This window comes from Salvelinus alpinus, chromosome 9, assembly GCF_045679555.1.
Source record: "Salvelinus alpinus chromosome 9, SLU_Salpinus.1, whole genome shotgun sequence".
Taxonomy (NCBI): Eukaryota; Metazoa; Chordata; class Actinopteri; order Salmoniformes; family Salmonidae; genus Salvelinus; species Salvelinus alpinus.
The window spans coordinates 65463267-65488243 of record NC_092094.1 but is presented as its reverse complement, the minus strand read 5'-3'; the positions used below and the strand labels follow the sequence as shown (position 1 = coordinate 65488243).

The 24977-nt window shown below is 42.8% G+C and overlaps 1 protein-coding gene across 2 annotated transcripts in view; it reads left to right on the top strand.

Annotated features, from left to right (window-relative positions):
* nid2a (nidogen 2a (osteonidogen)) overlaps positions 1 to 24977 on the top strand; it is a 110123-nt gene that overhangs the window by 74452 nt on the left and 10694 nt on the right. For both annotated transcript variants that reach the window (XM_071326978.1, XM_071326977.1), the window contains exons 14-22: positions 3134 to 3373; positions 4418 to 4657; positions 5694 to 5933; positions 15752 to 15991; positions 16448 to 16684; positions 19032 to 19262; positions 19544 to 19713; positions 19975 to 20104; positions 21907 to 22078. In XM_071326978.1, the coding sequence (XP_071183079.1) occupies positions 3134 to 3373; positions 4418 to 4657; positions 5694 to 5933; positions 15752 to 15991; positions 16448 to 16684; positions 19032 to 19262; positions 19544 to 19713; positions 19975 to 20104; positions 21907 to 22078 (1900 nt within the window). The remainder of the gene's footprint in view (positions 1 to 3133; positions 3374 to 4417; positions 4658 to 5693; positions 5934 to 15751; positions 15992 to 16447; positions 16685 to 19031; positions 19263 to 19543; positions 19714 to 19974; positions 20105 to 21906; positions 22079 to 24977) is intronic.

Here is a 24977-nt window from a genome sequence, read left to right as displayed (position 1 = left end):
ATTAACAAGTCCAATACAGCTAATGAAAGATACACCTCTTGTGAATCCAGCCAACATGTCCGATTATTTAAATGTTTTACAGGGAAAACACCACGTATATTTATGTTAGCTCACCTCCAAATAGAAAAAAGCACAGACATTTTTCACAGCACAGGTAGCATGCACAAAACCAACCAAACTAACCTAGAACCAACCAAACTAACCAAGAAACAACTTCATCAGATGACAGTCTTATAACATGTTATTCAATAAATCTATGTTTTGTTCGAAAAATGTGCATATTTGAGGTATAAATCAGTTTTACATTGCAGCTACCATCACAGCTACCGTCAAAAATAGTACTGAAGCAGCCAGAGTAATTATAGAGACCAACGTGAATTACCTAAATACTCATCATAAAACTTTTCTGAAAAATCGATGGTGTACAGCAAATTAAAGACAAACATCTTGTGAATCCAGCCAATATTTCAGATTTTTTAAGTGTTTTACAGCGAAAACACAATATAGCATTATATTAGCTTACTACAATAGCCTACCACACTACCGCATTCATTCATCAAGGCACGTTAGCGATAGCAATAGGCACGTTAGCGTTAGCGAATAAACCAGCAAAAGATATTAAATTTCACTAACCTTCATAAACCTTCCTCAGATGACAGTCCTATAACATCAGGTTATACATACACTTATGTTTTGTTCGAAAATGTGCATATTTAGAGCTGAAATCCGTGGTTATACAATGTGCTAACGTAGCATATTTTTCCCAGAATGTGCGGATATTTCTATTAGACTCTCACCTATTCTGACCAAATAGCTATTCATAAACATTACAAAAAAATACATGTTGTATAGGAAACGATAGATCCATTAGTTCTTAATGCAATCGCAGTGTTAGAATTCTAAAAATATCTTCATTACGACATAAGACTTAGTTATGGTAAGGGAATAACCAAAACCTGAGCGCAAAGCTACTAGTACACAGTTCGACAGATATATGAAATAGCATCACAAAATGGTTCCTACCTTTGCTGATCTTCCATCAGAATGTTGTACAAGGGGTCCTTTGTCCAGAACCGTCTTTGTTTGGATTCAGAACGTCGTTTTTCCCTCTTGAATTAGCAAGCACACTGGCCATGCGGCGCTAAGCTCTCCTTCGTGAACAAACGCAAACAACGCAACATGCCTAACGTCCCGAATAAATTTAAATATTCTAATAAAACTATATTGAAAAAACATACTTTACGATGATATTGTGACATGTATCAAATAAAATCAAAGCCGGAGATAGTATTCGCCCATAACGACAGCTTTCCAGTAGGCAATAACAGGTCCCTCCACGCGCCTTGCAGAAAACAGAAAATGGCGTACACGTCGTTCCAAGAGGGTTTATTCCACCTCAGACCGAGATAATCAACTAATTTCTTCTCTCACTTCCTCTTGACATCTAGGGGAAGGTGTATGACGTGCACGTATAGTCATACGTATCATGCCCATTTATAGGCAGGCCCTTGAACACAGCATCGATTTCAGACTTTCCACTTCCTGGTCAGAATGTGTGCTGCCAAATGAGTTGTGTTTTACCCACAGACAAAATTCAAACGGTTTTAGAAACTAGAGAGTGTTTTCTATCCAATAGTAATAATAATATGCATATTGTACGAGCAAGAATTGAGTACGAGGCCGTTTAAATTGGGTACGATTTTCCCCCAAAGTGAAAATAGCGCCCTCTGTCCTCATCAGGTTAAAGGCACTCAACTTAGTGTATGTAAACTTCTGACCCACTGGAATTGTGATACAGTGAATTATAAGTAAAATAATCTGTCTGTAAACAATTGTTGGAAAAATTACTTGTCATGCACAAATTAGATGTCCTACCCGACTTGCCAAAACTATAGTTTGTTAACAAGAAATTTGTGGAGTGGTTGAAAAACGAGTTTTAATGACTCAACCTAAGTGTATGTAAACTTCCGATTCAACTGTACATTAGATATCTCATAAGGCCTTATTTTGAGGCCTAGCTTTACCCTAATACAGTGGCCTGAAACTCATAATTTGCAGGCCACATCAGGTCTGCAAGTAGGGTTGCAAAATTCAGTTAATTTTCCCAGATATAAAAACAAATCCTGTTTGAAGGATTTCCAGGAATTTTCCAACTGCAATTTCTGTAAAATCTTGGAAAATTGCCATCATTTTGTGAATTGTAATTTAGGTTTAATTTATTTTACCCCTTTTTCTCCCCAATTTTGTGATTTTCAATTGGTAGTTACAGTCTTTTCCCATCGCTGCAACTCACGTACGGACTCGGGAGAGGCGAAGGTCGAGAGCCATGCGTCCTCCGAAAGCCACAGTGCTTCTTGACACACTGCTGTCTTAACCCGGAAGCCAGCCGCACCAATGTGTCGGAGGAAACGACCGTGTCAGCGTGCATGCCCCCGGCCTGCCACAGGAGTTGCTAGAGCGCGATGCGACAAGGACATCCCGGCCGGCCAAATTCTCCCCTAACCCGGACGACGCTGGGCCAATTGTGCGTCGCCTCATGGGTCTTACGGTCGCGGCTGGCTGCGACACAACCCGGGATTGAACCCGGATCTGTAGTGACGCCTTAAGCACTGCCATGCCTTAGATCGCTGCACCAACTCGGGAGGCCGTGAAATGTAATTTCTATTGGAATCCAGCCAGAGTTAAGATATCCAACAGTTTTTAAATTTGTATTCACCCACAACCTGCATTCATAATGACTGCCAGGGTTAGGAACAGTGGGAGGAGACCTAAGCCATTTAAACTGGAACAACCATTTCAGCAATGGATGCAAAAGTTCAAACTAAATGATTGGATTAGTTTAGAAAAATGTATGTAATTGATAATTGTGTAGCATAAGATTAATCAATACATCACTCAATGTACATGAATAAACACAGATATTAAAAACAGTTATAAAAAAGTAGAGCATGTTGGGAAAGAAAGTTAATTTGTTATCATATCTTTAAAAAATAGAGTTGGTTTGACTCCTCTCAGTGCCACATAAACATTTTAAATTCAACTTACTAGAAGAATTTAAATTGGCACAACAACTAAGACAATTGTGTCTCTGTCTGTGCGTGTGTGTCTGAGCACCCTTTACCTGTCTCTACAGATCACACTGAGAGGCCTAAGACTCAATGTGAACATCACAGAGACAGTGTCCAGACGACCAGTCCTGAGGGGTACTCCATCGTGGAGGGTTTTGTACCCCAGTGCGATGAGCAGGGTCAGTACAGAGCACTGCAGTGTCACGGTTCTACAGGACACTGCTGGTGTGTGGACAACAGGGGGCAGGAGAGGGCAGGGACCAGGAAACCACCCGGTACTGGCCAGCCTAACTGTGATGAACCAGGTAAGAGTTTGAACTTTAATGACCCTCTGCTGATTTTTATGTGTCTTGCACATAGACACACTTTTGATGGCCTTACAGGAGTAGCATCCCACACTGACACCAATGCAGCAAATTCAGGGAGAAGGCTGACTGGGACTCAAACTCATGTCAGTCCAATACCTACGTTATTACACTAAGTGTCCCAAACCTGTTGACAAGGTCGCTAGGTGTTGTACTAACGACCATACACTATACTAGATTTCGACCAATCCCATGGCCACTCGCAAAATCGGTTGTTCCAGCATTACTTTTGTTACGAATTGCATGTGGAGATGCACATTTTGTAAAATATTAAAACAAAAATACCAAAATATGTAAAAACAATGGTTTAGACTGTACTGTATACATTTAATTTCCAATGGCATATGTTTAAGCTCAATATATTCCTTGAGCCCGTTTGCTTTGTTATAATTAACTGTGGTGCATAGAGTGTAGATTTCTGGAAAATCATAAGCCAAAAAACTGCAAATCCCTATTTCCACTAGCCTTCCCATAGACATTAGCGAATGTTACTAAATCTACTAGCGGTAGCTAGCTGACAAGCTAACTGAAGCTAGCAAGCTTGGTAAGGAATACTGGATTTTGACTGGTCGCTGAACACAAGTTATGGATCTTTTAGTAGCTAGCTAATTAAGTTGCCATTTGGGCGACGTAAAAAAGTTCTCCCTATCCCCATTTCAATTTTACCTAGCCAGTTAGCTTGTTGGCGAGCTCCAGTTAACGCAACTGTGCTAGCTTTTGCGCTAGCTACCGAAGACAATACCTAGCATGCTACCACATGTAATAAACGATAATAAAGCAAACACCTTGACTCAAAGCTTGAGCATAGACATTTACTACCAGAATGAAAGGTATAATCCATTGCTTTGACATATGTGTTCATTTTTTTACATTTAGTTTTACCAAGTTAGTATTTTGTACCGGAAGTACCACCACAACCAATGTTTTGCAATGTATGATTCGGTTGATCAGTTCGCTAGTTTAACCCCTTACCTGTCTCTACAGATCTTCCTGAGAGGCCTAAGACTCACTGTGAGCAGCATAAAGACAGTGTCCAGACGATCAGTCCTGAGGGGTACCCTATCCCGGGGGTCTTTGTGCCTGAGTGCGATGAGCAGGGTCAATACAGAGCCCTGCAGTGCCATGGTTCCACAGGACACTGCTGGTGTGTGGACAGCAGGGGGCAGGAGAGAGCAGGGACCAGGAAAGGACCCGGCACTAGCCAGCCTAACTGTGATGAACCAGGTAGAAGTTGTAACTTTAATGACCCTCTCTGCTGATTTCTATGTGTCTTGCACACAGACACACTTTTGATGGCCTTACAGGAGTAGCATCCCACACTGACACCAATGCAGCAAATTCAGGGAGAAGTCTGACTGAGACTCAAACTCATGTCAGTCCAATACCTACGTTATTACACTAAGTGTCCCAAACCTGTTGACAAGGTGTTGTACTAGAGACCATACACTATACTAGATTTCGACCAATCCCATGGCCACTCGCAAAATCGGTTGTTCCAGCATTACTTTTGTTTACGAATTGCATGTGGAGATACACATTTTGTAAAATGTAAAAGAAAATCTAAAATATGTAAACACAATGGTTTAGATTCTACTGTATACCTTTAATTTCCAATGGCATATGTTCAAGCTCAATATATTCCTTGAGCCCGTTTGCTTTGTTATAATTAACTGTGGTGCATAGAGTGTAGATTTCTGGAAAATCATAAGCCAAAAAACTGCAAATCCCTATTTCCACTAGCCTTCCCATAGACATTAGCGAATGTTACTAAATTTACTAGCGGTAGCTAGCTGACAAGCTAACTGAAGCTAGCAAGCTTGGTAAGGAATACTGGATTTTGACTGGTCGCTGAACACAAGTTATGGATCTTTTAGTAGCTAGCTAATTAGGTTGCCATTTGGGCAACGTAAAAAAGTTCTCCCTATCCCCATTTATATTGTACCTAACCAGTTAGCTTGTTGGTGAGCTCCAGTTAACGCAGCTGTGCTAGCTTTTGCGCTAGCTACCAAAGACAATACCTAGCATGCTACCACATGTAATAAACGATAATAAAGCAAACACCTTGACTCAAAGCTTGAGCATAGACATTTACTACCAGAATGAAAGGTATAATCCATTGCTTTGACATATGTGTTCATTTTTTTACATTTAGTTTTACCAAGTTAGTATTTTGTACCGGAAGTACCACCACAACCTATTTTTTGCAATGTATGATTGGGTTGATCAGTTCCCTAGTTTAACCCCTTACCTGTCTCTACAGATCTTCCTGAGAGGCCTAAGACTCACTGTGAGCAGCATAAAGACAGTGTCCAGACGATCAGTCCTGAGGGGTACCCTATCCCGGGGGTCTTTGTGCCTGAGTGCGATGAGCAGGGTCAATACAGAGCCCTGCAGTGCCATGGTTCCACAGGACACTGCTGGTGTGTGGACAGCAGGGGGCAGGAGAGAGCAGGGACCAGGAAAGGACCCGGCACTAGCCAGCCTAACTGTGATGAACCAGGTAGAAGTTGTAACTTTAATAACCCCCTCCACTCTATGTGTCTTGCACACAGACACACTTTTGATGGCCTTACAGGAGTAGCATCCCACACTGACACCAATGCAGCAAATTCAGGGAGAAGTCTGACTGGGACTCAAACTCGTGTCAGTCCAATACCTACGTTATTACACTAAGTAGGGCAGTTGCGGTGACCGTATTACCGCCACAACGGCGGTCACGAGCCATGAAGGCAGTCAAATTTCACATACCGTTTAGTCACGGGAATTAGGCTTCTCCAAACTCTGATGCTGCTGATGGTCATTAGTAGCCTACCAAACTTGCTAACTGAGTGATACTTCAGCACGCTATTGTCCCTCTAATCACTCTGAGATCAATGCAAATGTGATCGGGAATCTAATCAAACACTTCATGAGCTGAAGTTGTGCAACATTTCTATAGGCTATGCAATTGCGCGAGAAAACATAATGATGGCCTCTACTAAAAATAGGAGGTTCCCTTCAGCTTTCTATAGACTAGGCCAGTGGTCACCAACCAGTCGATCGCGATCAACTTGTCGATCTCCAAGGCATTTCTAGTCGAACTCCAAACATTTCTGTAAAAAACCCAACGATAAAGCCTTGTGTTCCTATTTTTTTATATTAGTCTCGGGCTGTTGGTGGTAGGTGCAGCCAATTCAGCGTCCCTGCGCGCCGGGTAGGCAAACTGTTGCCATTTCATGTGTCTGAAGGTACAAACTCTGCCTTCCCGGTGGGCCTGGAGAGTTAATCAAGTGCACTATGCCATTGCTGGCCAATCAGATTGCTCAGATGACCGAGTCTGCATTAAAATTTCTAGCCCAGGGGTTCTGCTAGCGGAACACCCACAACATTCCGCTGAAAAGGCAGCGCGCGAAATTCAAAAATATTTTTTTGAAATATGTAACTTTCACACATTAACAAGTCCAATACAGCAAATGAAAGATAAACATCTTGTTAATCTACCCATCGTGTCCGATTTTTAAAATGTTTTACAGCGAAAACACAACATATATTTATGTTAGATCACCACCAAATCCAAAAAACACACAGCCATTTTTCCCAGCCAAAGATAGTCACACAAAAGCAGAAATAGAGATAAAATTAACCACTAACCTTTGATAATCTTCATCAGATGACACTCATAGGAAAGCATGTTACACAATACATTTATGTTTTGTTCGATAATGTGCATATTTATATCCACAAATCTCGGTTTACATTGGCGCCATGTTCAGAAATGCCTCCAAAATATCTGGAGTAATTACAGAGAGCCACGTCAAATAACAGAAATACTCATCATAAACTTTGATGTAAGATACATGTTTTACATATAATTAAAGATACACTTGTTCTTAATGCAACCGCTGTGTCAGATTTTTAAAAAACTTTACGAAAAAAGCATACCATGCAATAATCTGAGACGGCGCTCAGAAATACACAACATTTCTCCGCCATGTTGGAGTCAACAGAAATACAAACTTACATCATAAATATTCCCTTACCTTTGATGATCTTTCATCAGAATGCAGTGCCAGGAATCCTAGTTCCACAATAAATCGTTGTTTTGTTCGATAATGTCCATTACTAGTGTCCAATTAGCTACTTTTGCTAGCACGTTTAGTTCACATGTCCAAACGCTGGCGCCGGTCCAGGCGAACTCGGACGAAAACTTCAAAAAGTTATATTCCAGGTCGAATAAACTGGTCAAATTAAGTAGAGAATCAATCTTCAGGATGTTGTTATCATATATATCCAATAACGTTCCAACCGGAGCGTTCGTTTTTGTCTACAGAGTAATGGAACGCATGGCCATATCATGACTAGTGCGCGTGACCAGGAACTAGCATTCTGCCAGACCACTGACTCAAATAGCTGCCATCCGGCCCCACATCACACTAGAGGCTTCATTCCACGTTCTACTGACTGTTGACATCTAGTGGAAGGCGTAGGAAGTGCGAACAGATTCATATCTTACTGGGATGTGAATAGACGAAGAGTTTAACATCAACCAGACCCAGAATTTCCACTTCCTGTTTGAAAGTTTGCCTGCCATATGAGTTCTGTTATACTCACAGACATAATTCAAACAGTTTTATAAACTTCAGAGAGTTTTCTATCCAATAGTAATAATAATATGCATATATTAGCATCTGGGACAGAGTAGGAGGCAGTTCACTATGGGCACGCGATTCATCCAAAGTGAAAATGCTGCCCCCTATCCCTAAAAAGGTAACGTAGCAGTTATAAAAGAAAGCTACGGCAAAATTGATACTGTGAGATTTCAAAACGTTTAAAACCATGACTAGAGAGACTGTCAACGAATTCAGCAGAGAGCTGCTGTTTTTATGAGTGAGTTCATGTTTAAGTTCTTACTCAGCACTGTCAACACTTTGTATTCAACGCTTTTATAAGCCATAAAATGCGCGTTCTTCCTATTTCCACTCAGCGCTACAACAAGCAATGAATGAGTAGGAAAGTGTAGGAAAGCGGCTTGGGTCTTTTTAAAATCAAGGAATATTTCACTTTCTCTGTTCATAGGAGTAACAACATGAATTTGTGCATGAGGCAGAAATAATGCGGTGCGACTCGAGTTTCGCCGTCAGCTGGAAGACGGTGTCCCTTTTTGTCAGTGTCAGTGGAGGAAAGGGAGAGCGGAGGGATGTTGAGAGACGGACTCTCAGTCTGCTGCTCTCTCCCTCCGCTGAGACTGACCATCAGAAGCAGGCATCATCAGCCCAGTAAAATATAAAGCAAATTATTTAAATGTATGCTCACTCAGCTGTGCAACAATGGATCTACAACACTGGATCTATTACCGGTGTGATCATATAGCCTACCTCAAATTTTGAAATATATATTTTTAAATGTCCTGAACAACAATGAATTGGCAGGTAAATTCAAGCAAAGCCAGTATGAGGTGATAATGTATTGGGCCTATAGCTTACTGCACAAACCTCATTGCTACAGTACTGTTTTTAATTGGTTATTGTTGCATAGGCTTACATTTTTTAAGTCATGTTAATAAAAAAAATTAAACGGTAGATCTCGGCATGCATTTTGACTCAGAAAGTGATCTTAACTCAGAAAAGGTTGGTGACCACTGGACTAGGCCTACTAAACTCAGCAAAAAAAAGAAACGTCCCTTTTTCAGGACCCTGTCTTTCAAAGATAATTGGTAAAAATCCAAATAACTTCACAGATCTTCATTGTAATGGGTTTAAACACTGTTTCCCATGCTTGTTCAATGAACCATACACAATTAATGAACATGCACCTGTGGAACGGTCATTAAGACACTAACAGCTTACAGAAAGTAGGCAATTAAGGTCACAGTTATGAAAACTTAGGACACTAAAGAGGCCTTTCTACTGACTCTGAAAAACACCAAAAGAAAGATGCCCAGGGTCCCTGCTCATCTGCGTGAACGTGCCTTAGGCATGCTGCAATGAGGCATGAGGACTGCAGATGTGGCCAGGGCAATAAATTGCAATGTCTGTACTGTGAGACGGCTAAGACAGTGCTACAGGGAGACAGAACAGACAGCTGATCGTCCTCGCAGTGGCAGACCACGTGTAACAACATCTGCGCCGGATCGGTACATCCGAACATCACACCTGCGGGACAGGTGGCAATAACAACTGCCTGAGTTACACCAGGAACGCACAATCCCTCCATCAGTGCTCAGACTGTCCGCAATAGGCTGAGAGAGGCTGGACTGAGGGCTTGTAGGCTTGTTGTAAGGCAGGTCCTCACCAGACAACACCGGCAACAACGTCTCCTATGGGCACAAACCCACCGTCGCTGGACCAGACAGGACTGGCAAAAAGTGCTCTTCACTGATGAGTCGCGGTTTTGTCTCACCAGGGGTAATGGTCGGATTTGCGTTTATCGTCGAAGGAATGAGCGTTACACCGAGGCCTGTACTCTGGAGCAGGATCGATTTGGAGGTAGAGGGTCCATCATGGTCTGGGGCGGTGTGTCACAGCATCATCGGACTGAGCTTGTCATCATTGCAGGCATTCTCAACTCTCTGCGTTACAGGGAGAACATCCTCCTCCCTCATGTGGTACCCTTCCTGCAGGCTCATCCTGACATGACCCTCCAACATGACAATGCCACCAGACATACTGCTCATTCTGTGCGTGATTTCCTGCAAGATAGGAATGTCAGTGTTCTGCCATGGCCAGTGAAGAGCCCGGATCTCAATCCCATTCAGCATGTCTGGGACCTGTTGGGTCGGAGGGTGAGGGCTAGGGCCATTTCCCCCAGAAATGTCCGGGAAGTTGCAGGTGCCTTGGTGGAAGAGTGGGGTAACATCTCACAGCAATAACTGGCAAATCTGGTGCAGTTCATGAGGAGGAGATGCACTGCAGTACTCAATGCAGCTGGTGACCACACCAGATACTGACTGTTACTTTTGATTTTGACCCCCCCTTTGTACAGGGACACATTATTCAATTTCTGTTAGTCACACGTCTGTGGAACTTGTTCAGTTTGTCTCAGTTGTTGAATCTTACGTTCATACAAATATTTACACATGTTGAGTTTGCTGAAAATTAACACAGTTGACAGTGAGAGGACGTTTCGTTTTTGCTGAGTTTATATTTATTTCTCAACTTTCCTAATATTAAGCACATTGTTTATCTTTACAACAGGAGTATAGCCTACCTGGCTGGCATGAAAATGAACTACAGGAAAAGCATAGATGACATGTATTTTTTCCCGCTGCCCCGGTTTCAAGACATGTGCATGATATTGGTCCATTCTAAATTTCACACATATTATTTAGTATACAGTGGGGAGAACAAGTATTTGATACACTGCCGATTTTGCAGGTTTTCCTACTTACAAAGCATGTAGAGGTCTGTAATTTTTATCATAGATACACTTCAACTGTGAGAGACAGAAAATCACATTGTATGATTTTTAAGTAATTCATTTGCATTTTATTGCATGACATAAGTATTTGATACATCAGAAAAGCAGAACTTAATATTGGGTACAGAAACCTTTGTTTGCAATTACAGAGATCATACGTTTCCTGTAGTTCTTGACCAGGTTTGTACACACTGCAGCAGGGATTTTGGCCCACTCCTCCATACAGACGTTCTCCAGATCCTTCAGGTTTCGGGGCTGTCGCTGGGCAATACGGACTTTCAGCTCCCTCCAAAGATTTTCTATTGGGTTCAGGTCTGGAGACTGGGTAGGCCACTCCAGGACCTTGAGATGCTTCTTACGGAGCAACTCCTTAGTTGCCCTGGCTGTGTGTTTCGGGTCGTTGTCATGCTGGAAGACCCAGCCACGACCCATCTCAATGCTCTTACTGAGGGAAGGAGGTTGTTGGCCAAGATCTCGCGATACATGGCCCCATCCATCCTCCCCTCAATACAGTGCAGCCGCCCTGTGCCCTTTGCAGAAAAGCATCCCCAAAGAATGATGTTTCCACCTCCATGCCTCACGGTTGGGATGGTGTTCTTGGGGTTGTACTCATCCTTCTTCTTCCTCCAAACACGGCGAGTGGAGTTTAGACCAAAAAGCTCTATTTTTGTCACATCAAACCACATGACCTTCTCCCATTCCTCCTCTGGATCATCCAGATGGTCATTGGCAAACTTCAGACGAACCTGGACATGCGCTGGCTTGAGCAGGGGGACCTTGCGTGCGCTGCAGGATTTTAATCCATGGCGGCGTAGTGTGTTACTAATGGTTTTCTTTGAGACTGTGGTCCCAGCTCTCTTCAGGTCATTGACCAGGTCCTGCCGTGTAGTTCTGGGCTGATCCCTCACCTTCCTCATGATCATTGATTCCCCACGAGGTGAGATCTTGCATGGAGCCCCAGACCGAGGGTGATTGACCATCATCTTGAACTTCTTCCATTTTTTTATAATTGCACCAACAGCTGTTGCCTTCTCACCAAGCTGCTTGCCTATTATCCTGTAGCCCATCCCAGCCTTGTGCAGGTCTACAATTTCATCCCTGATGTCCTTACACAGCTCTCTGGTCTTGGCCATTGTGGAGAGGTTGGAGTCTGTTTGATTGAGTGTGTGGACAGGTGTCTTTTATACAGGTAACGAGTTCAAACATGTGCAGTTAATACAGGTAATGAGTGGAGAACAGGAGGGCTTCTTAAAGAAAAACTAACAGGTCTGTGAGAGCCGGAATTCTTACTGGTTGGTAGGTGATCAAATACTTATGTCATGCAATAAAATGCAAATTAATTACTTAAAAATCATACAATGTGATTTTCTGGATTTTTGTTTTAGATTCCGTCTCTCACAGTTGAAGTGTACCTATGATAAAAATGACAGACCTCTACATGCTTTGTAAGTAGGAAAACCTGCAAAATCGGCAGTGTATCAAATACTTGTTCTCCCCACTGTATGTAAAGACAAGATTAAATCAAGAATAGTCTGATGGGTGACAATATTAGCCTAAATTATATATTATCACTTGTGAATGATGCCCAGCATAAGAAACGGTCTTTTTTATGTTGTTGACTTATGTTGAATCATAGTCACACACCTCATGTAGCCTATCCCCTAGGCCTATATGTTTTGATAAGGTTTGTATCACAACTAAAGTGGCCAAATAACTTCTTAAAATGAATTACATTAATCTGCTTTACAAGGGGTTTATAGCATAACTGGCATACATAAGCAGCGCGTGAGTTTCAAGTTTTGGGAAGATAATTGTAATGAATACTCAGGGAGAAACAGGTGGAGATTCACACGCAGAGCGTGGCAGATGTTTATTAAGCCTTTGCAGAAGGCAGGAAGCGTGGTCACAGGCAGGCAGTGGTCATACACAGGCAGTCAAAAACAAACTATACCTCGCAACCATACAAACAGAAAGAACTGAACTAAATAGGGAGCTGATGAGACCAGGTGAGCAATGAACACAGGTGAAAATAATGAACTAAAATGAAAGACAGGGCTACGTTCCAGAACACAAAGAAACAGGGCTACGTTCAAGAACCCAAAGAAAAAGAACACAAGGTTGACTGAGAAAAGAAAAGCAGAACCGTACAATAATTTTCACCATAAAATGCACCTTTATAATAAAAGCATTACATGTATTTGATAATAGCCTACTGTCATGTGCGCATTGCTGCGCTTATAATGTGAAGAAATAGCCTAATAATTTATCAACATTTTAAGCAAACGTTCTGATCTGTTGCGTCAGCCACATTGCGTGAAAACTTTTTTTTAATGGTTGTATTGGGATTTATTGCACCCCACAACTGTCCCAGACTATGTTTGGAATATTTATTTCTCGCACAGAATAGGTCAACTTTTGTACTACGGGGGATAGTCGATTGACATAGGCTAGTGCTTTTTCTGTTTGTCAGGCCTACTCATCTTGAGTTGGCCGATGAATAGTAAATGTGGACAGTTCTTACAATATCTTCAATATGCACCTCGGAATTGGATAAGAACGCGGGCAGTGTGTCTGTCTTCACTTGTAGCCTGTGAGAAAGACCCGATCACGTGACGGAGAGACATGTGAGTGAGAGGCGCTTCGAATTGCGCAGCACACTCAGGGAGAATGGCACAATGTAGCAATCAGGACCGCAAAAGGCATGGATTTTTTTAGGGTGCATTACAGCCACAAAGGGGATGCCACCATTAAATTTGAGGCATTATGAAGTGCTTGTCAAATTGTGATTGAGAGACTATTGGAGTACAGCCTTCGCAAAAAACAAAGCTGAGCTCATGCCTTTCAAGCAACTTTTTTCAAATCATCATTAGAGTTTCATTATGCTGCCTTACATGCTGACCAGACCGCTCGTCCACATGCGCCATCGCGCGATTGTTGATTTTTGTCCACCAACACCAGACGTGATCAGGACTCACAGGTTGAAGTATAAAAGGGAACTCTGAACCAACTATATTAATTTGGGGACAGGTCGAAAAGCATCAAACATTTATGGCAATTTAGCCAGCTAACTTGCGGTTGCTAGCTAATTTGTCCTAGGATATAAACATTGGGTTGTTATTTTACCTGAAATGCACAAGTTCCTCTACTCCGACAATTAATCCACAGATAAAAGGGTAAACCGAGTTTGTTTATAGTAATCTCTCCTACTGTAGGCTTCTTCTTCTTTGTACTTTATATAGCGGTTCGCAACCAACTTTAAAGTGCATTACCACCACCAACTGCGCTGGATTGTGGACCTCAGATCATCTTTCAATCACCCACGTGGGTAAATGCTCCTAAAAACCAATGAGGAGATGGGAGAGGTGGGACTTGCAGCGCATCAAGCATCACAAATAGAACCAAGTCCTATTTTAGCGCCTGGCTACGCAGACGCTCGTTGACACACGCGAGCAGTGTGGGTGCAATGATTGAATAACATGTATGTGTACATTTATTTTGCGCACGCAACACCAGCGGTGTGGTCAGCATGTTACAATGTATTAAAAATCAAATGTTTGTAGAACAACTAAAGTTACATTAATAACTCTAAATTAAGCATTAGGAGTACCAATTTCTTTGTTAAAACCGCTCAACACAGAATGTGCGCAATCACGCAAATCGTTTGGAGAACATATTTATATTTTATTCAGCTTTGTTCAATTGTATTCTTCATACTATAAAATTATATAAAATAATGCCACTGAATTATAAGTAAATCTTGTCTGCTAAATGAACTAGTGTAGCCCACAGCCATTTGGCATAGCTACATCAGGACCTAACATAAGGACAACTCAGAGTATGCTATTCTTTTCTTCTGAAATAGACTACATTTTTTTCACATCATGTCACGGTCGTCGTAGTGAGGAGACCAAAGCGCAGCGTGATGTGAATACATCTTATTTAATGAAAACGAAAGAACACCAAAACAAAATAACAAACGAATGTGCCGCTAATAATAACAAGTGCAGCCATGCAACATCAACATAGACAGTCACCCACAAACCAAACTGGAAAATGGCAACCTAAATAGGATCCCCAATCAGAGACAACGATAAACAGCTGCCTCTGATTGGGAACCAATCCAGGCCACCATAGACCTATGTATGCCTAGACTACACACACAACCTAGACATACAAAAACCCTAGACCAGACAAAAACACACATACCACCCTCGTCACACCCTGACCTAACCAAAATAATAAAGAAAACAAAGATAACTAAGGTCAGGGCGTGACATCATGCTTTTTTAGACCTGTCTAAAATAAATAATGGATTTATTGTGAAGGTGCAGGCTATATTACATGGATTTATTCGACGTCAGGAGATGCTAAATGTTTTTTTTACCTTTATTTAACTAGGCAAGTCAGTTAAGAACAAATTCTTATTTTCAATGACAGCCTAGGAACAGTGGGTTAACTGCCTGTTCAGGGGCAGAATGACAGATTTGTACTTTGTCAGCTCAGGGATTTGAACTGGTCCCGTGTGGCTCAGTTGGTAGAGCATGGCGCTTGCAACGCCAGGGTTGTGGGTTCATTCCCCACGGGGGGACCAGGATGAATATGTATGAACTTTCCAATTTGTAAGTCGCTCTGGATAAGAGCGTCTGCTAAATGACTTAAATGTAAAATGTAACTTGCAACCTTTTGGTTACTAGTCCAACGCTCTAACCACTAGGCTACCCTGCCGCCCTGGTTTATGTCAATTACCGTGAGACCGACAGTTATTTGCCATGACCAGTCGCAAAATCGGTTATTCCAGCATTACCTTTGTTACGAATTGCATGTGGCGATACATTTTTTTTTTTAAACAACTAAAAAAGCCTAAATACATAAAAACAATAGTTTAAACTGTGACCTGGTTGAACCCCTTACCTGTCTCTACAGATCGTCCTGAGAGGCCCAAGACTCATTGTGAACACCAGAGAGACAGTGTCCAGACAATCAGTCCTGAGGGGTACCCTATCCCGGGGGTCTTTGTCCCTGAGTGCGATGAGCAGGGTCAATACAGAGCCCTGCAGTGCCACGGTTCTACAGGACATTGCTGGTGTGTGGACAGCAGGGGGCAGGAGAGAACAGGGACCAGGAAAGGACCCAGCACTGGCCAGCCTAACTGTGATGAACCAGGTAAGTTTAATGCTAAACACATTACAGATAATAACAGTAATATCCATGTTGTCTCTGTAATATCGTCTGTAAAGGGTACTTGTTTGTTCAGAATAACTAGCTATAACCAGTGGGAAAAACTGGTTACAATAAAGTCCTTATGACGACTTTTATGATGTCATGGCCAGGTTGTATACTGGTTGTAATCTGGTAATAACAACCAAAAGATGTCTTGATGTGATCATGAAATAGCCATCTTTACCTGGACATAAGAGTCTAGTTGGTTGTAATGTAGTTATATGACATTGTGTCAACCAGAAAAACAATATACACCAGACAACGACGTCATTAAGATGGCATGTGCCTAATTTTGCCCACTCGAGTAAATGTGTTTGCTTTCTGGCCAGGCAATTGCAAGCATGTGAGTTTAATCTAGTAGAATTACAACTGTCAATAACCCCTTACCTGCCTCTACAGATCACCCGGAGAGGCCCAAGACTCATTGCGAACACCAGAGAGACAGTCTGCAGACAACCAGTCCCGAGGGGAATGTTGACGGGGCCTTTGTACCTCAGTGTGATGAGCAGGGTCAATACAGAGCCCTGCAGTGCCATGGCGCTACAGGACACTGCTGGTGTGTGGACAGCAGGGGGCAGGAGAGGGCAGGGACCAGGAAACCACCCGGTACATCGCAACCTAACTGTGATGAACCAGGTGAGATGAGTTTACGTGTGTCGTGCATACATTTGACGTACACACAACACACCTGTATACACTAATACACATGCATAAACACCACCAATTGGAAGACCACACACACACACACACAACTAGAGGTTCATGCTGCAATGCAATCTGCCTCATGTGGCCAGCTTAGACACATACGAGATTTTCTCTAGGTGTAGAATTAAAGCCAGGCAGCAGGCACTGTTGATATGTAATACAGCTAAACACAATGGAATCGTTAAAAGGTTAGGCACCAATAATGTGTTACGCCCTGTAAAGCCCCAGCTCAGCTCCTCATTGCGTATGAGTAATCACTTTCATTTGAATCGAGTAAATGGTGCCACGTCACGCGGTCAGGTCTATATTGTTAGGCGGAGGAGGTAGGTCAGTGATGTGGTTCGCCCATGGTTTTCCTGCCGAACCACTGCTTCTTCTACACTGTGCCCAATGTGTGCTCTTCTCTCTTCTCAAAAAACAATTTTTTTTGTGTCTGTGTAGGAGTCTTGAGTTGGAAAAAAATAGAACATTCGGTCATGTTTTTAACAGTTTCAGAGATAACAAAAAAAAATACTTGGCCGTTTAACCTAAAGTGGTATGTTTTAAGTGCCCCTGAAAGCACGTTATCAAGGTGGATTTGATAAAGTAAACACTTGAAAATCCGTAAGAATGTATACAAGTGGGTAGGTGACAGGGGAGGGGGTGAGTGTGTGTATGTGTGTGAAAGAGACTGATGAGTGTGTAAGGGGTCAGACATACCACGCTGGAGTGTGTGTGTGTGTATGTGTACATGCACGTCCATGCATACGTGAACGAGACTGAGTGTGTGTGTGTGTGTGTGTGTGAGTATGTGTGTATATGTAGTAGAGGAGAGACAGAAACGTGACCAGGAGGATTGATTTGATTTCTTGCCCTTACACGGGTCCCCCCAGGGTCATAGATCACCTTCTCCTGTCCCAGACCTGTAAACGCTTACTCACCTCTCATCACTATCAGCTGGAACGCTTATCTACTACCCATAATACAACTAAAGAGTCACAGAGTCCACAGCCATTGGACGGCCCTTAAAAAGGCAATGGGGGATTTCTACCGGAGTCATAATAGCGTTTCACAATGTAAATGTAGGCATTACTCATGAAGCATTACACTTAACTCTGGCTATTTACACATTCCTGACCAGAGTTGTTTATAATATTGTCTCGTTTTCAGAGACTGACTTTTCACAATGTGAGCTAGGTAGGTTAGTCGTACAGCATACATGTACAAACGTAGCCCTAGATTTAATAAGATCAAGCACTAACTGGTGACAGCAGACACCCACATAGCAGATGATTTGGCGTGTCGGAGGTGCAACTGCGTTGGTGAGCAGTTGCTCTTGCGATCATTGCCACTGAGCCACAGGAGATTAGAAGTCCAGAATGAGAAAGTGTAGGATGTATAGAAATAATTACGCTCAAATTGAAAAATCATGAAAGAAAATAATGGGGATTTCTATCATTTTAATCGAGGTGTTCCACCTTCACACTGTCAAAACAACCGCTATGTGATGTTGGCTAAAGCGGATCTGGTTGAATCGAGCCCATAGTCTTTAGAGCTCACATTGCGTCAAACCTTAGTCTGTTTTTCTTATTAGTTTGCTTTTTGTTGTCAGGGTGTTTATTCCGATTTTGAAGTGACTGTGCATGCAGTCAGATTCACTGCAAGTCGTTGACAGCTTACTTAGTCATAGAAAGGACCCTGTGAAAGAAGAGTGTACAAACCATCCACATACTTTGAAGCTTTGGTCATAATTCAATGACCAATTGGTGTCCTGATGTGATGATTGACATTTTAGTCATTTAGTAGTAGTGAGTTCATACATTTTCAGACTTTTTTCATACTGGTCCCATGTGGGAATCGAATCCACAACCATGGGGTTGCAAGCGCCTTGCTCTCCCAACCGAGCCACACGGGACCCTTGGTGCAGGACAACAGAACTAACGACTTTCAGTGACACTTTATTTGGCTAGTCCCCTAAAGATGATCCATAGATGCTCGCACTATCAGCAAACAATCAACTGCAACTGTTGATATGCAACTGCTTGCCAGGGTTACAGTTAGGTTTATAAGGTTAGGGTAAAGGTTAAGATCAGGGTTCGGGTTAAGTTTAGGTTAAGGGTTAAGGTTAGGGTTTGTAGTAGTTAGTAAGTTGAACACTTACTGAACATCTATAAACCATCTATTTGGGATTATTCAAATAAAGTTAATTAATTCAAGAAAAAAAATACCTGAGTTTCTCCTAGCCCTGTACTGTATATGACCCATGTTCCCTCTCCCTCTGCCCCCCTCTCTCCCTCAGCGGTAGTGCCCCCCACCCAGCGGCCGGAGACGGTGTGCGAGCGTTGGCGGGCCAGCCTGGTGGACCACTACGGGGGCCTGCCCGAGCCCCACCACTACCTGCCCCAGTGCGACCCCCAGGGGCAGTTCAACCCCATCCAGTGCTACGGCGACAGCAGCTACTGTTGGTGCGTGGACCGGGACGGCCGCGAGGTGGCCGGGACGCGCTCGCACGACGTGGTCAAGCCTGCCTGTGAGTGACGTTACTGACGCTGCTGGTCATCTTTTCACATTTTCAAGTTTGTACTGTAGGATTAAATGTTGAATGCTAATCTGTCACATGTATCTCAAACTGTATAAACATTTGCTGATGTTAACTTGAGGTTTGGGGGGAACATTTGAATTATGATAATGTGAGGTATCATTTAGTTAATTAGTTATCTACACAGGTAGGTTAATTAACAACTTCTAATACAGTATATCTGTCAGTGTTTTATCCTGACTTTCTTCCTTCTTCTCACCCACCCCCTACAGGTGTCCCCACTGTAGCCCCTCCCACCATGCACCCTCTGCCTCGCCCTGATGTGACCCCGCCCCCCTCAGGCACCTCCCTCCTGTATGCCCAGGGACAGCAGATTGGGGCACTGCCTCTCAATGGCACACTCATGGACTCGGAGCGCTCCTCTACACTACTGGCTCTGCATGTAAGGAAGAACACTAGGCTACTCCATACTAGTCCCTACAAGAGCTTAATGTGGAGTTTGTTCTATTGAACAGCTAGGACTATCTCATTGTATGTCAGACATTCACAATTTCTCAGTGTTCTTTCTAGGCATTATGTGAAGTTCACGGCACTCACCACTGTATTTGTAGATTCATATAGTTTTGTGTCACGTGTTCTGATTGTGGCTAAGGTACAACGTGTGTTGAACTGGTAGACTGTAAGTGTAAGTGTCTCTCCACAGGGCTCCATTGTGGTGGGCATCGACTATGACTGCAGGGAGAAGAAGGTGTACTGGACCGACCTGGCAGGCAGGACCATCAACAGAGCCAGACTGGAGCCTGGGGCCGAGCCTGAGACTCTCATCAACACAGGTACACTTACACCAGGGTTTCCATTATGAAAATGTGGCCCCAAACATTTTCCGTTATTATTTAGGCTAATAATATAACTCAATCACCGTTCGTAAAAAAGACTGTTCAACGCATGGCTGCGTATAGCGTAGAGGCCTGGGCTATATCAGATATGTTTCTTCTTTCATTGCACGGGAAAAACACATTTCATGCAATTCTACTTCATATGACTGGAGACATTAGCGGAATCTTTTTTAATATGAAGAATTAGAGAGATCAGTAAAAACGACGTTGTCCATATAATAGGCCTATGAGAAGGGGAGACACAAAGAGAATACGTCCAGCTGGAGGAAGAGATGATTGTCCAAAAACAAAACTTTTAAGAGGCACTGACCCAACAATGATAGAGGGTGAATATGTGCAGTGTGCACTCACTAGGGATATGGCCGATGCTCTCTGCTGGTGCCAATAAGATGCTATAGGCCTACTGTTGTTCGCTCAATTAAGATTCATCTTTTCATTGTCCTTACAGCAATAGCCATTTGCTTTCAGACTATGTTTTTCTGCGATTTAATTTTGAAATATTGCTTTATGCCTGGCTGGGCCTCTCTACTTTTCACTGACAGTCGCAACTCAACAATAATCGATTAGGTATTTTCTGCGCGCGCTCACTGTCTAAATTGTGCACTCTGCCTTTCCTTCTGACTGCAGGTAATGCGATTTAAAACAATCCCAAATGTATTTTTTTTTAAGGCTAATGATGCTCTGTGGCCAAAATCATGCTTTAGTAGACTATTATGAATTATTTTATTTATTTCTGTATAGATAGTAGGCTAATTAGGCTATATCATTTTGGCAATTTAATTCAATTTACTTAGGGAAAGCTTAGCTTCCCCTAGCCTTGTAAACACACTGCCAATGAGCCTATGTCAATCTACTATCCCCTAAATGTACCTATTCTATTGGTTACTGCGCAGCAGTACACACAAGGCAGTAGGCTACGCGCAAATGTGCGTTTGGCTAACGGACAATGAAAGAAAGCCAATAGAACATGAGAGAATTAGGCTCTTTTTAAAATAATTGCCTCCACGGATATGGTCGGATTTTGCTTAGGCTACTTTGAAGCAAGGTAAAACATGACTCATAATATGTAGTAAAGCAGCTGTATGTTTTCAAAATGCATACTACCTCCAGCTCATTGCAAAGTGGTGTGTGACGCGGCTGAAGAAGCCTGTCTTCCGTTGCCTATGCATTTGAATGGCGAATGGGAAGCGGGATTCAATTACCAGTCGAGAAATAAAAATAGTAGCTCTTTTTAATCGTGGGCCAAAAATGATTTTAACAGGGTTGCATTTAGAATTGTTGCGCAATGATTGGGCTTATAAAAGCGCTGTCTGAAATGTTTTGCTAAAAGGCTCTGTATCTGTATGCTGTGCGCTTGTGATAAGGTATTACATAACAAATATACACATGCAGCAATTTAATTCCATAGGCCGATAAGTGTGTACATCAACTGGTATTTCCATCAATGAATAGGCAAAAATGTATCTTCTCTCTGACAATTAGCCGTTACCAATTTTATTTATCAGCTTTTTTTTTTTATATGCCCAAAAGCCGACTATTACCAGCTAATGGAAACACTGACTCACACCCACTGGTAACACAGACAACAAGGGCATATCACACAGCCAGCACAGATAACACACACTCTGCAACCAGAGTTACCGCAGTCACCTTCACAGATAACTGACTACATTTACATTTCAGGTATTTACTACAGTATGTTCAACTGAATAACCTTTATGACTGTCCATTGTCCGTAGGTCTAACCAGTCCAGAGGGCTTGGCGGTGGACGTGGTGCGCAGGGCCATGTTCTGGGTGGATAGCACGCCGGACAAGATCGAACGTGCTAACCTGGACGGCAGCGGGAGACAGACTCTCTTCGACACTGACATGGTCAACCCCCGTGCTATCATAGTGGACTCTTCCACTGGGTAAGGTTGAGGTTCAAAGTGGGTCATGTCAAAATCTCTCACAGTGGTGTGCACATTAACACAAAAATACATCATGTAATAAAGAAAGTGTACTTGCACATTAATGTGCGCTCCCAATAGTTTAGGTTTTACAGTATATTAGTCAAGTCAGCATGTCTACTATTCTCACTTTTTTACTCTAGAATAAAACATAACTTTTTGAGAACATACAGTAAATGTACCGGTTGGTTTTCTACATAGCAGTGACTATCGGCCATGGCTGTCTTATGTTCGGAGTTCAGTTACTGCACCACTGCTTTCACAACATCATAACATCTCTGACCAAAAGTAGATTTTCCCGAAAGTCATAAGCTGTTCCGTGGAAAGGCGTTTGATGAGCTATAGGGTGACTGGAAGAAATCAAAACAGAACTGGAGGTGGATGTTTTCCAACTCCCACACTAATCTAAGGCTGCATCCCAAATGGCACCCTATTCTCTATATGTTCCACTACTGTTGTTTAGGGTCCATAGGGTCCGTGATGAAAAGTAGTGCACTATGTAGGGAGTAGGGTGCCATTGGGGACGTACCCTAAGGTTGACAGCGGATGGAGTCAACTGATGAAGGAGAAAGCAAAAGAGGGATAGAAAGAGACAGATTGAAGCAGAGACAGAAACGGAAATAGAGAGGGAGGTAGATAAATTATTTGAGATAGGAACTGAAGGGAAAAATCAAGATATCTAAACTGGCCCTGTCTCTCCCAATCTCTTTCTTTCTCTATCGCAATTAAATTCTAAATGCTTTATTAACATGACAAAACTATACACTATATATGCAAAAGTATGTGGACACCCCTTCAAATCAGTGGATTCGACGATTTCAATCACGCCCGTTGCTGACAGGTGTATAAAATTGAGCACGCAGCCAAGCAATCTCCATAGACAAATATTGGCAGTAGAATGGCCTTACTGAAGAGCTCAGTGACTTTCAACATGGCTCCGTCATAGGATGCCACCTTTCCAACAAGTCAGTTCGTCAAATTTCTGCCCTGATAGAGCTGCCACAGTCAACTATAAGTACTATTATTGTGAAGTGTAAATGTCTAGGAGTAACAATGGCTCAGCCGCGAAGTGGTAGGCCACACAAGCTCACAGAATGGTACAGCCGAATGCTAAAGCGCATAGCGCATAAAAATCGTCTGTCCTCGGTTGCAACACTCACTACCGAGTTCCAGGCTGCCTTTGGACGCAACTTCAGCACAAGAACTGTTCGTCGGGGAGCTTTATGAAATGGGTTTCCATGGCCGAGCAGCCGCACACAAGCCTAAGATCACCATGCGCAATGCCAAGTGTCGGCTGGAGTGGTGTAAAACTCGCCGCCATTGGAGTTAGTTCCAGTGAAGGGAAATCTTAACGCTACAGCATACAATGACATTCTAGACGATTCTGTGGTTCTAATTTTGTGGCAACAGTTTGGGGAAGGTCCTTTCCTGTTTCAGCATGACAATGCCCCCGTGCACAAAGTGAGGTCCATAAGAAATGGTTTATCGAGATCGGTGTGGAAGAACTTGACTGGCCTGCAGAGAGCCCTGACCTCAGCCCCATCGAACACCTTTGGGATGAATTGGAATGCCGACTGTGAGCCAAGCCTAATTGCCCAACATCAGTGCCCGACCTCACTAATACTCTTTTGGCTGAATGGAAGCAAGTCCCCACAGCAATGTTCCAACATTTAGTGGAAAGCGTTCCCAGAAGAGTGGAGCAAATGGGGGACCAACTCCATGTTAAAGCCCATGATTTTGGAATGAGATGTTCGGAGAGCAGGTATCCACATACTTTTGGTACTGTACATAGTTGTATTGCGAAACTGACAGGAGGAGTGTCCTGTCCAGATGTCTCACACTATAGAAACAGGAGATTGGTCCATAGGGCAAGAGCCTTTCTGGCTCGTACAAGGCTTACTTACGTACTAATTGCCAAAGCAACCACTCCCTCTCTCCCTCTAAGGAACCACACATTCTGAGCCTGTCTGTCTATCTAAGCCCCACTCCACATCTGGAGGAACTCCTGGCCCGCTCTGCTCGGCCCACAGGATCAGCAATCAGCACAGCTACAAGTGCACGAGTGTGTGTGTACTGTGTATGAGTGAGTGAGTGAGTGAGTGAGTGAGTGAGTGAGTGAGTGAGTGAGTGAGTGAGTGAGTGAGTGAGTGAGTGAGTGAGTGAGTGAGTGAGTGAGTGAGTGAGTGAGTGAGTGAGAAATGGGCTTTGTGTATGTGTATTTAGGATATAGGCTTGTGTGTTTGTGTCGGCAAAAATGTATGCGTGTGTTTGCGTGTGTGTTTGCAGATGTTTGCCATACATTAAATTTGGGTTTATATCTGGTAGAGGAATTGGCTGTGAGTGGGTGCACATGTCTGTGCAGCGTCAGAAATCACAAAGCACATGGTTAATCATGAAGCCCAATCATGCGACCCAAAATCACACCGAAGTCACGTCCAAAGACCTGGCCTTTCTCCCAAATACATTGACTTATGTTCGCTCTGGAGTAACTCAAGCGATCTATCTTCTTTTATTATTTATACTGAACAAAAATATAAACGCCACATGTAAAGTGTTGGTCCCATGTTTCATTCATTTCCATATACAGAAAACGCTTATTACTCTCAAATGTTGTGCACAATTTTTGCACATTTTTGTTAGTGAGCATTTCTCCTTTGCTAAGATAATCCATCCACTTGACAGGTGTGGCATATCAAGAAGCTGATTAAACAGCATGATCATTACACGGGTGCACCTTGTTCTGGGGACAATAAAAGGCCACTCTAAAATGTGCAGTTTTATCACACAACACAATGCCGCAGATGTATTAAGTTTTGAGGGAGCGTGCAATTGGCATGCTGACTGCAGGAATGTTCAACAG